Here is a 13,304-nt window from a genome sequence, read left to right on the forward strand (position 1 = left end):
GTGAGTAGATCAATAGGTACTGCTCCGGCAGGAATGGAACAGCTCTCCATGAAGTTATGCTGGACACATGACCTTGGAGGACAACACCGGCTCTTCGGCTCAGAAATGGGGAGGAGCACCAAACCCCAGAAATGAACATGACTAGACTTAATGTTTACTTATATCTGTGAGCCAGTGAGATTTGACTACTTGCCAGGGTTTGACTCTCCGATCAACTATGGAAGCCCGCTGAATCCAGTCACATCCTCTCAACCTCAGAGGAAGGCAAGAACAAATCAATTCTGAACAAAGCTTGACAAGAAAACTCCATGATGGGTTCACCTTAGGGTCACCATAAGTTAGAAATTACTTAAAGGCACACAACAACAAATGTTTATAGTTCTGGTTCATATATTAGATTGTCAAGATCAAAGATGTCCTTGATTGCTAGTTTGTAAAAGAAAACATTTGTAAACCAGAAAAATGTTTCTCCACATCCCATTTTTTTCTGTGATGAGCCAGTTCCACAAAAACTATTAAACTGTAATATTAAGGACATAGACGAAATAGTTTCATAACTTCAACCCAATCTGGATTTTAAACAAAACATTTATGTTACATGACAACATGTAATAATAACAATTCATGTAACTTCAACAAATTCAGCACAAAACAAGAGAGATAAAAACCAAACAGATGCCATTTTCTTTTCAAAGATACAACCCGCAGTTTAATAGATTTTTTTTTCTGCAAGAAGAAAGAATTTGGATTTGTTCAACTTTTTATGGTACTGAATTTAGTGATTAGCAGTTAATCCACAGCCCAATGAATATTTAAGTTTCAAATAGATTTATATTCCAGTCCTAAATACATTATTTGGAACTAAGACCTACTGCAATAAATGAACCCGGCAAATCTTCTAAAACACGATGTTAAATTCTTCTAATGTATCAATCTCTTTTGTATCTCATGGCAGTCTGGATTTATGCATGTTATGCTTACTTTTGTATCCAGAATGCTTAAATGAAATCTTCTCTTTGCTCCTAACCTACAAGAGCCAAACTACGTATATATGTAGAAAGGGACATTGCTATATGCAGGAAAAAATGTACACTACTCAGTTGAGTAAATACTGTCTTTCTGCAAAGAGGAGATTTTACACAGAGGTCTGGGGAATAAGAAATTACCAAGGAATATTGCAGTTAGCATGTAAAAGTAACACATGCAAAAGTAAACCTCATATATAAATCAAGGACAGATTTTGGGGACAAATTTATGAATGTTGATGTGATTAGTGGATATGTTGAGGGTCATTCAGCAGAAAAGGGAAAGTGCTAGGCCCATCTTAGGGGTCGGCCATCCCTGTCCATCATGCCATTTTTCTACCCAGGCATTCAAAAAGGCTAGAAGCAGTATTTATTTATTTATTTACTCTGTGTGTGTGTGTGTGTGTGTGTGTGTGTGTGTGTGTGTGTGTGTATCACTTTTCTCATCCCTGGGGGGGCTCAAAGCTGTTTCCAACATAATATTGGCAAAATTCAATGTCTAACATACATGTAAAACCAAAACATAAAATCTAAACAAGAAACTTATAGCGATGTGTTAAAATCAATAAGACCATTAAACGTAAGATATAAACAACATTTAGACATGAAAACACAGAATTAAAACATCTAATATAAACATTAAAACATATTCCCTATTTATTTCTTGCACTACATTACTTCACTGGCCAAAAGCTTGGTCTCACAACCATGTCTTTGTTTTCTTTCTGAAGGCTATACGGGAGGGCACTGATCTAATGTCACTGGGGAGAGAGTTCCAGAGCCCAGGAGCCACCACTGAGAAGGCCTTGTCTCTCATCTCCACCAACCACACTTGTGAAGCAGGTGGGACCGAGAGCAGGGCCTTCCCAGAAGATCTTAACCTCCGTGATGGTTCATAGAGGAGATATGTTCAGTCAGGTAAGCTGGGCTGGAACCATCTAGGGCTTTATAGGCTAAAGCCAGCACGTTGAATTGTGCTCGGGAGCAGACTGGCAGCCAGTGCAGCTAACGTAACAGGGAGGTTGTGTGCTCCCTGTACACCACTCTGGTGCGAAATCTAGCTGCCACCCGTTGGACCACTTGAAGCTTCCAAACAATCTTCAAAGGCAACCCCACATAGAGCGCATTACAGTAACCTATTCGAGATGTAACAAGAGCGTGGATCACCATGGCCAAGTGGTGGCAAGAGTAGAAGGGATAGGTTTTCCCAGGATATACTACGTTCTTGTTTTTTACCATTTTACTCAAAGGGGATGGTTCCTTGTTTTGATAAGATACAGTACATACATTGTCCTGTGGATAAGATGACCCATCTTTTTAAGGTTTCTATGTTGAAAGTATCATATATACTTATGTAGAAATGTTAGTGTTAAGATCAAATCCTAAAAAACCTGGATCGACATCCACAGGTAATTAGTATTCTACCTTCATTCTTATCAAAAAAGGAACCATTTTCTTCTCTGATGGTGCTGCATTGGGAGGGGGGGAGATGGTGGCGGCAAGGGATATCTACTCCCCTGTGCCAGCACTGGAATAATCCTTTCTCACTGGAATAACCCTCGATGTATCCAGGGGTCATATCAAAAGTCATAATTATAGTCCCAGGACCTGCCCTAGACTTACACAAGAAGTCAACTTATATATCAGTATATTTGGTAGGTCAGGTTAAAACATATCACATTAGAAGAAGGGGAGGGTATTCTTCCACTTGCACCATTCTGCAGCAAGGTTTTCCTATCCTCCCTACACAATGGTGTGGGCAGAATGAAGAAAACCCAGTTGTCCCAGCACTGCAGTTTCCATATGTTTATTAATCAATTTAAACATTTTATTTTAAATGAAATTTAAATATAGGAGATCCAGGTGTGAATATGAAATCTTTCATCTAGTTTAGTTTTAGCAGTTATTCATTAAATCAAATTCAATGATATTTACTTTTTGTGACCAGACTCCAAGACAGGCAGGGGAAAGGTCGACCAGTGAAGGGGAAGTCACCTCACGCCATGCCAGAGCCTTTACCTGGAAGGGAAGTGCTAAAAACCTATCTGCGGCCCAGAGAGGTTTCCCCTATTTTAATTTTGGCTCCTTACTACTCACAAGTTGTGTAGGCCTTCTCCAAATAAACCTCTAGTGTGACTCTGTAAATCCAAGGAATGGTCATCTTTTTCTTTTGGGAAAAAAATCTTTTGTGTCATGTACCAGAAATGAAAATCCAGGGGATATAAGTATCACTTGTGATACAGACTGTAGGACTAGTATTATGTGAAAAAAGTTTAGACTCTCTCTATGCTAGAACAGATTCTTCTCATGAGGTTAAAAGCTGAGCATTTGTTTTGTGTTAATAAGCATGCAAACTAGAACAACTCAAAGTAGCAGAAGTTGCTGAACTACAATTCCCAGCATTTCTCACCACTGGCTAAGCACAGTTCAGTTCACATTTTCATTGCTTATAACCATGGATCACCACAATATCAAATAACTAAGTCAAAATATAAAATATAACACAAAATTTCCAAAACTATTCTGAAATTTGAAATACAGTACTCTTAAAATCTAAAATTATCCACGAAGGTAGCTGAGATGATGATAGCTTTGCTTTCTGATGGTTAAATGTACGCAAAATATTAAAATATATTGTGTATAACATTACCTTTTGATTATATGTACAAGGTGCATGTGACATGAAAATAAATTTCAAATTTAGGCTTGGGTCCCATCTCCAAGATATCTCATTATGTATATATACGAACCCCCAGTGGTGCAATGGGTTCAACCCTTGTGCCGGCAGTACTGCTGACTGAAAGGTCGGTAGTTCGAAGCTGGGGAGTGGGATGAGTTCTCGTCTGTCAGCTCTAGTTCCTCATGTGGAGACATGAGAGAAGCCTCCCACAGGATCAAACATCTGGGCAACGTCCTTGCACACGGCCAATTCTCTCATACCAGAAGCGACTTGCAGTTTTTTAAGTCACTCCTGACACACACAAAAATGTATACATATGCAAATACAGGTATATTCAGCAATTCATAACATTCTGGTCCCAAGCATTTCAGATAAGGGTTTCTCAACCTGAACTACTTGATTATCAGTAAGAAGTAAAATACCTTATAATAACTTGCATGTGATTTCACTAATGTCATTAAGACAGTTGCAAGTCTTCTAATGATACTAGAATCTTTATTTAAAAGCAAAGAATCTGATTTTTGGTAGATGTATCAACTGTTTTAATATATAACAATCCCACAAGCCCACTCCCCCCCCTCCCTAATTTTCTTTTACAAATGAGAACTAAACAAATAGCAGGAGAAATTGGCTAAGTTTGTTGGGACTGCTGGAAGTTGCAGTCTTACAATTCTGGCAGTCTGTATAATTGCCAATCCTGCTTTAGAATGTAATAAAAATAACAAATTACACAATTTTTCATCATTTTCAGTGTATTTGCGTGGTCCTGTTTAGCATGGCAACAGTAAGAACGGATCGCTGCCAATGTGACCTTAGAACAATATTGTTTTAGTCTATGGACTCCATGTGGACAAGGCTTTACACTTTAATTTAAAACGAGCAATTTCTTCAATTATCACAAAAGTAATAAAAACTTGGAATGTTTCATTGAGGCTTTCCAGCTGCTTTCAAGGCTGCAAAGTAAGGTAATTAAAATAGTAATGAAAACATCAGTTGTATACTACTGACAAAAGAACTATTTCTGTGAATGAGAGTGAAAACCTAGCAGTTTAGATATTCACATATCCTACAAAGCAGATAGCTTTTCCAAGCAACCATGGATACCAAAACAGAATATTTCCTGTTAATCCAGTTTGCATGTCAGCTAAAGTATGCCAAAAACAGCTGAATGCTGGCACTTTGAAAACACTGCTCTGTAAAATGTCAGATACAAATCAAATGGATTGGTGATAATGGGAATGGTTGTCAAAAAGCCCTTTCAATGTGCCCATTCTTCGGTGGTGATACCCCTTTCATAAGACTTCTACCTTTGCACATCAAGTTTCATTGTGCTTCTCTTTCTTTAAAAAAACAAAAAAATTAACAGGTAACTTACTCATTAAAGACTAAATCAGGAGCAAAATAGAGGAACTGGCTATTTGTATGCCTGTATGATCTCCAACTCAAGGCAAATGATGATAAGCACATCCAAGAATACTGGATTAGAGTAATTTGGTCCTCAAGAGGCAAGTTTCTGAAACCTGGAGGATATAAGAATAAAATTTTAAAAAACAACATACAAACATCAATGGTATTTCACATTAACTACCCTGCCTTGTCTAAATTTGAGGCGTAAATCCTAATGCCTTTGCATTACACAAGTTATTAAAACATTTCTTAACAGTGAAGACCCAGAAGCAATTAATTTATGGGGAAAAAAATCTGAAAGAAATATGTAACTCTTAATTTACGATAAAGTAGATAACATGCCTAGCAGTACTTAGATTTAATGCACTCTTAAGCTGAAACACATGTTTTCCTAGCACGTGCCTTTTGTCATGTTTGTATCTTGCATTCCAGAGAGCTTTGCATTTTAATTGGTCAGTAGAAGGTTAACAAGGGCTTAATCTTATTAATGCTTGCTAATTACTGATCTACTTGAGGTCTAGGGAGATATACTCTGAAACCTTATCCCTGATGTCTAGGGAGTGAGACACAATTGGTGGGGATGAAAGACAGGGCCTTCTCAGTGGTGGCCCCTCGGCTGTGGAATTCCTTCTCCAGTGATATTAGATCAGCCCCCTCCCTCCTGACCTTCAGAAAGAGTGTGAAAATGTGGCTGTGGGATCAAGCCTTTGGAGAATAATTGTAGTGCAACAGATGGATACGCAATGACTACTGGAAAAGCCCAGATTATTATTGTGGATAGCGTAGTTTTAATAGTGAATGTAATGTTTTTAAATGTTTTAATGTGTTTTAAATTCAATTTAAGTGTTTATTTTAATTGTGCATTGTTTTAAGGCATCAAATAGTTGCCTATGTGTAAAGTCACCTTGAGTCCCTTTCGGGGTTGAAAATGGCAGGGTATAAATATGGTAAATAAATAAATAGAATATAGTACAAGGGGAATTCGCTTGGCCTTTTTAGAGGTGGTGCAGTCTTTACTGATTTTACAGTATCCAAGGCTAAATACTGAAATAACTGCTATAGATTCAAGAACAGAGTCATAATAACCCATAATTCAGATTAATAACTGAAAAACAAGGGGCTCTTACAGAAAAGGATATGATGTTATTCTTAAAAAATGCTCCTTTTTTCTTAAAGTTGATTGCTAAACATGAATATATTCTAAATCAATATAAATTTTTATTTAGGCAACAGTTCATGGAAAGTATATTTATTCACTGTTTATTCAAGATAGTTACCTAGTTCAATTCCATTCCAGGCAAACAGTGGACTACTCGTTAAAACAGGAAGCTACTAATTAAATCTTGATACAGAGGAAGTATTATCATCCAGTCTTTTGCAAAAATATAAAGCCATTTTTTTTACATTAACCCAAATATAACTGGGAAATTCAGATCATATTACATTCCTAAAGTATACACTCAAAAGTTCTTTAGTTTACTGTCCTGGGAATTATAGTTGAAACATACTTTTTCAAGCATAAGGTAGTAATACTGTATATCCTTACCTGGAAGTATCTTTGCCCATTTTACCACCTGAATCATTTGCTTTCCAGCAAGACGGTTTAAAGTGGAGAGTAGATGTTCTGCTGTATCTGGCTTTGAGCTATCATATCCTGCATATACAATTTCAGGTTCAATGTTCTCTAGGACCATGGCAGGCGAGGGAGTTAATGCTGGTGAAACGGCAGACAAGTGAGGAACAAGGGCTGTGTTTACAGAAGGTTCCTTGGAGGGAGCAATATAGGTAGTCCCTTCTTCTGGACTTTGGGGAGGTGGTTGCTGCTGTTGCTGTGGTTCTTCATGGATTCCTTTTAACTTGCCCAACTTTTTGGATTTCCGTGCTGTGAAAAAAAAATGAAGATGTATAAAAATACTGACACTGTTTTGGAGACATGGCAGTTATCAGCCTTCTTGTCCTTTTTCAAAAAATGGAAGGTAGTGATGGTCGTTCAAGGGACAGTAACCACATCAAGCAATAAGACTAATAAAGACCAAAAATGATGACTGACCTTTTGAAAAAAATCACTTGCATTTTAAAAGAATAACATATACATAAAAGAAAGCAGAAGTATATCCCAAATATATCTCAACTTTGAAAGCATTTGCTTGTTCGCACAGAATCAGGTAAGAATTGTTAATTCTCCTAAAAGCACCTAGACACCCATCACAAACCACTTAACTTTCTCTTTGTTCACTGAATCACTTTCAACTCTGTCATTCTTTTGTTACCCTCTCAGGATTCTCTCACAAGTTTGCTTTTTAAAATTCAACTGCATGGGTTCACCAAGACAAAGGAAATCAAGTAAATGTTCCAAGTAAAGAATCTCAGCTTTAAATGGTTAGACACTGACCAATTCACTTTCTTTGTATTCCCTCCAAGGGAATACAGCCGGGGCGGTATGAGCTATTTTACCACCTGAGCTGAAGAACAAGATGGCACCCCTCCTGAATTCCACATACAGAAGCTGATTGGATTGCCAGTTGAATCTTGTTTCAATGGTGAGGATGGAACAGAATTTGCTATTATATCTTAAGGTTCTCAACCTGTGGGTTACCAGATGTTTTGGCCTTCAACTCCCAGAAATCCTAACAGCTGGTAAACTAGCTGGGATTTCTGGGAGTTGTAGGCCAAAACATTTGGGGATCCACAGGTTGAGAACCACTTCCTTAAGGCAATAGGCCAGTTTAAGGGTGCAGGACATACTGACTGAGATCCCATACCAAAAGGGAACAGAGTAGAGATCCACCTGCACAATTCCATGCGTACCCACCCTGTTAACTATCAACTTTCAGTGGATGCTTCTTACTGATTGAGAAGTGGAGGAGTCAATTCAGAGAAGAAAGACGCAGCTAGTCTGGGCTACTTGAGGGAATTAGGGAATGCTCACAGATGTAGTGCACTAAACAACATCTTCTCCTCAGAACAAGGAGCAGCCACTTTTTCCTCTTCTGAGTTGTCTCCACCTCCTCGGAGACTCTCTTAGGCTTGACAGTTATGCAGAGGCAGAACTGCCTGTCTATGGCACCAGCCATTGTTGAGGCCATTCTTTTTTGGAGGACCATTACAAAGAAAGGCTACTTATAGCTAGCAGACATCTTCTCCTTACAGTTGCAATAAATCTAGCTTCCTTTCTTTGCAAGTGCAACTACTAGCATAATTGAACCCAATGTAGTGTACCAAAATGGCCCTCAACTCTTCACCCAACGCAGTCCATGGTTCCCACACAAAAATGAGGGAACATTCCAAAAGAGTGAGGGAGCTGGAGCAAGAAAAGGCAGAGGGAATGCAGAATCAGAAAAGATAGTAATTTAACTTTAATAATATGCATTTTTTTTTAAAAAAAATCTGTATGTGTATGTGTGGGGGGGGGGGGGGGAATAGTATGTAACAAGTCCCTTAGGGCAGGGACTTGTTCTATTTTGTAATATACACCGACCTCTCTCTTCTCTCTTTTCCTCTTTCCTCTTTCCTCTTTCTAAAGCCTACCATTCTCTATTGCAATGTCACTAAACTTTGGGGATCCTAAGAACAAAAAGCACTAAGCAAACTGTTCACAGTAGGATTTCCCCCCTGTGCACAAAAATACACAAATAGTCCTATTCCAGAAGTACTGCATAATGTCAAGCTTGCTACTAACAAACTGAATAGGAAATCAATATTCTACAGTAATTACAGTTTTTACCTAAAGGTGATATGTTTCAGCCCTGATATGTGGACAACTTTGGATGAATTAACATCAAATTTTCTTCTATTCTTCACAAATCACCTCCCCCCTCACCCATTCTTAAAATGTAACTGGAGTGACAAGTTGCTATGTAGTACATTTTTACAACTTCTACTTCCCGAGTCAACCAAGGACAAACTATCTCCAAAGAGCACAGTCTGTCAAGAGAATCACAGAACTATATGGAGTTGCCTATCACCTTGGTGAAACTTCAATGTAACATAATGCAGATTCTGAACTGCCAGCTTTTTAGGTATAGTATATTTCATTTTGTGACAAACACATAATCAAGTATGAAGTCTCAAAGTGCTTTGTATAGTTCCATTGCTGGAATGTGTGAAGTATACGAATCTATGTACTCCAAGTTATCCATCTAAAGAATGATAAATATCCATCCACCATTGAAGTTTCTCAAGCTCAGTGTCAATTTAAAAAACACCTACTGAATTAATTTATTTACTGTGCATGGCATGAATTTCAATATCTCTTTGAAAGACAACTAACCTAATAGAGAGTGAGGATAGCTGCAAATATATTCAGTTCTATATTAAGCATGAATGTCCAAACAATCTTATTCTCGATCTTTTGCATCTTGTGAAATAAAAACAAGATCAAGCCACCTTGCTTTACCATTTCAGAACCGATTTCTATTCTGTGCTACTGGTATAAGATTTGTGCAAACTGACTGGGATGAATTTCACAGGAACACAAGACAAACCATGAACAAAACCATGTTTCCAATGGAAACTTTTTAAAAAAATCACTTTTTAAAGAATATATTTTCATGCATTTTTAAAAGGAGCTTGGATTTACTTAAACAGGTTTTAGAAATTCCCATCTGTGATCCTGAAATAAGTAGCTGCCATCTTCTCCAGAATATCAGATTAGGTTCTCAATTATAATGGTCTTGGGTAGATTAAGATGTTCCCCCCAAATAGGATATTTTCTATAAGTACATACGTTTTCCAGCAGTGAAACAACAACTTCCTAGACAGGGCACATTGTGCAACCACATTATTAAGATTAAAGTGAAAGACTGAAAACGTAAGAAGGCTAATGCAAATCAGAAGCCAAATTCAGGAGTCAAAATGAGGCTTCTTTTGCAGAACAGAAATATTTCTAGTATAGTCTTTCGATATCTGATATAGTTCACTGATATCAAACAGAACTTGGTGTGTCTGCACAACTATCATGGTGCTAGAATTGCCAAAAGTATACCTCCATTTATCTTGCTGAGGTTTTCCTGGAACAGAGGCAGCTAAAAATGACAAGGCCCAGAGGGATTTAATATTTCTGTTAAGATTGGATGGACATTTGTCAATGGACAAGTCTGGATAATTCCTTTTTGCAAAGTCATTTTGGATGCAGTCAAAGTGTTGACGTCCAAACTTGGAAAGACAAGTGAAGACTGGATTAGTGAAGTTAAGGAATAGCAATGACACGAAGCTTGACATTGGGTGAGCTGAAGAATGACTTCTGCTGCAGAAAAACAAGCAGCAATGTAAGGGGAAAGATGAAATTGCTTGGCTGGGAGGCACTAACTCTCCTCCACCCCAATGATTCTTCACAACAAGGCATTCTGTGTTGCAGGGATCTTTTAGACTGAACTCCTATGGCAATAAACCAAGAAAAAGGATTTCCCCTCACTTGTTTCCAAAATACTGGAGCCTAAGTCATTCAAGTGAAGCTGAACAGTGGGAGATTCAGAAGAGACAAAAGGAACCATTAAACTGTGGAATACAATGCCATAAGACGTAGTGATAGTTGCCAACCTGGATGGCTTTAAAAGAGGATTAGATACATTTACAGAGGATAAGGCTATCAGTGACTACTAGTCATGATGGCTATATATTACCTCCAAGATCTGAGGGGAGTATGCCTTTGAAAATACCAGTTGCTAGGGAACATGAGCAGTATGGTGCTATTCTGCCTATGCCCTGCTTTTGGATTTTTGAGAGACATCTGGCTAGTAGCTGTGGGAACAAAATGCTGAACTAGATAGGCTTTTCGTTTCTGCTGGATTCTTCTTCCATTCTTAAATTGATCCACACTGTTGAATTTTGCAGGAAGAACAAAGTCCTCTATAACACACTTCTACAAGAGATGCTGTACTGTCATCAGAGTAAGGAAAGCAATTATAGGGTAAAGTAATATGACACCAACCAGTAGAAGTCAGAAATATTATGATTTTCTTGGCTGAGATTTGGCAAAACAAAAACTAGAAATGATACCAGAAACGAACACAAAGGACTATGGCTTCTTAGTAATTCCACACTGACTTTACTGTTAAGGTCTTTAGCTGGCATGTCCTGTGGAGTCTCATTTGCAACATGCTGATTCCTATTTTATTTGCTGCAGTCTGTATCTTAAAGGATCATGTTAAGAAGTAGCCCCGAAGAGATACTTGGCTAGGCTAAGTCTTTATTTCTCTGCTTGTATGATAAAACGTCATCTTTTGTTTCAAGTTACGAAAAAAATAGTTTCTGTAGGTTTGTTCTAAAGTTGACTTTGTATGTAAGTTGGAACAGGTACTTTTTAATAATAATAATAATAATAATAATAATAATAATAATAATAATAATAAGTTTATTTGTATCCCGCCTCCATCTCGGGGCGGGACTCGGGGCGGCTTACAGCAAAATCAAAATACAAACAATGATAAAATATAAAACATCAGGACAAAAACAAAACCAATAAAAATATACACAATAAGTTAAAAACACAACGCAGAATTAAAACATCAGGTTAAAAACAATGAGATTGCAATAGTGCAACTCTGTGTGTGTGTGTGTGTCAAGGACAGAACGCCACAAGGTTCAAGATAACAGAGTTTATTTAATTACAGAACTCAAAAATGCCCGTAAAACACAAGGGCCAGGCAATTTTAGCCTTTAGGAGCAAAAAGGGACAAGGAAAAAATGTACAAAAGATAAACCGGATTAAACCGAAGTTTAATCCGGGTAAAAACAAACTGCTTGCTTCAGCCTGAGGGTAAACAAAACAAAAGCCGAGGAACACAAGATACAAAAGAATGCAACTAATTGGCAGCAGATTCCTCTCTGCTGCCAACACTGTGCTTAGAGGAACTTGCGTCGCTCCCACACACACAGCAGACAGGATTTCCAACACGAACAGATCAGCCAAGGATTGTAGCAGAAGAGTAGACCCAGTTCCTTTCCGTGGTTCAAAGCCAGAAGTAGACGTTTGTAGTTTCCAAGTCCAGAAGGGGGAAGGCAAGCCGTGGTCAGTTCAATCCGAGTTTTCAAAGCAGGAGATGGCGTCCGTCAAGAAGACGACGGAAGGTCAAGCTAATAAGAGTAAGCACAGGTTTGCACAAACAAATGCCCACAATTCCTCCCGCCGTCTGACCCTGAATTCCAAAAACAACTTACGTCTCAGCACAGGAAAACACACCAGTCTTCAGGAAAGCGTCCCACACAGATCCCAAGCGTTTGTCCAGATTACCTTGCCCAACGCAATTTGCAATTGCTCCCAAGCCCCATTTTATGCCAGTTACAAATCCTCATCACTGTCAGCTGTCCTCCTTAACCCGGGCGTTTCCTCATCACTTTCCTCATCAGAGCTGGAACACCTCTGACTACGCCCCACAGCATCTCCAGCTGTGGATCCCGTCCCATCCCTCCAGCTAAGCCATGGGTCTAATCCTGAAAGTCCCCATTCATCTTCTATCCCATCATGACCAGTGGCACCCAATTCCTCCCTTACCCGAGTCCAATCCATCTCATCCTCCTCCGAGCTAACCAGCCCCTCCTCCATTCTCTCCGTAAACCCCTCAAAAGACTCTTCGTCAGATGGTGCTGCAAAAATGTCTCGCAGTCTTTTTCTTTCTCGCTCCTCGAGAGTATCTGACTCTCGAGGAGTCTTACGCCCACGTTTGTCAGTAACAGAGCCATGAGGCTCAATCATAACAGTGTGTGTGTGTGTGTGTGTGTGTGTAGCATAGGGAAGGGTTAACACCCCTGTGGCGCTTGTTTTTCTGTATTTACCTGTCACTTTCTGTCCCTGTGATTGGATTTTGACAAATTTGGCTTGTGGAAATATGGATTGGTGAGAAAGCTTCAGTGGAGACCCCCTTTCCCCATGATAACTCTTTCAGGAGTGAATTTCCCTTCCTAGGGGTAGATTTCTCACATTTCCTGTTGTCTCACCCCTGTTCTTAACCATGAGTCATTTGTAAGTCGGGTGGTAACTCAGGGACTGCCTGTATATTGGTAGTGCAAAACTCCCTTGTTGCAACAGCTTCATTACTGGGCAATTCAAAATGTTGGCTATAATCTATAAACACAAATACAGCGAAGAGTCTGGTTGTTCAAGGGACTGCATTTTCCTATATGAACCTGCCTGTGTTTGAGATCTCCTAGACAGGCCTATCCATCTCTCCTTCCTCAGAGGAACATAGGGGAAA

The 13,304-nt window shown here is 38.8% G+C and overlaps 1 protein-coding gene across 6 annotated transcripts in view; it reads right to left on the reverse strand.

Moving 5' to 3' along the window:
* Positions 1–13,304, reverse strand: part of nr3c2 (nuclear receptor subfamily 3 group C member 2) — a 180,603-nt gene that overhangs the window by 35,006 nt on the left and 132,293 nt on the right. For all 6 annotated transcript variants that reach the window (XM_008111996.3, XM_008111994.3, XM_062980956.1 and 3 more), the window contains 2 exons: positions 6,659–6,994; positions 5,081–5,225 (listed from right to left, as the gene is read on the reverse strand). In XM_008111996.3, coding sequence (XP_008110203.1) covers positions 5,081–5,225; positions 6,659–6,994 — 481 coding nt within the window. The remainder of the gene's footprint in view (positions 1–5,080; positions 5,226–6,658; positions 6,995–13,304) is intronic.

Source organism: Anolis carolinensis, chromosome 5 (assembly GCF_035594765.1).
Source record: "Anolis carolinensis isolate JA03-04 chromosome 5, rAnoCar3.1.pri, whole genome shotgun sequence".
Taxonomy (NCBI): Eukaryota; Metazoa; Chordata; class Lepidosauria; order Squamata; family Dactyloidae; genus Anolis; species Anolis carolinensis.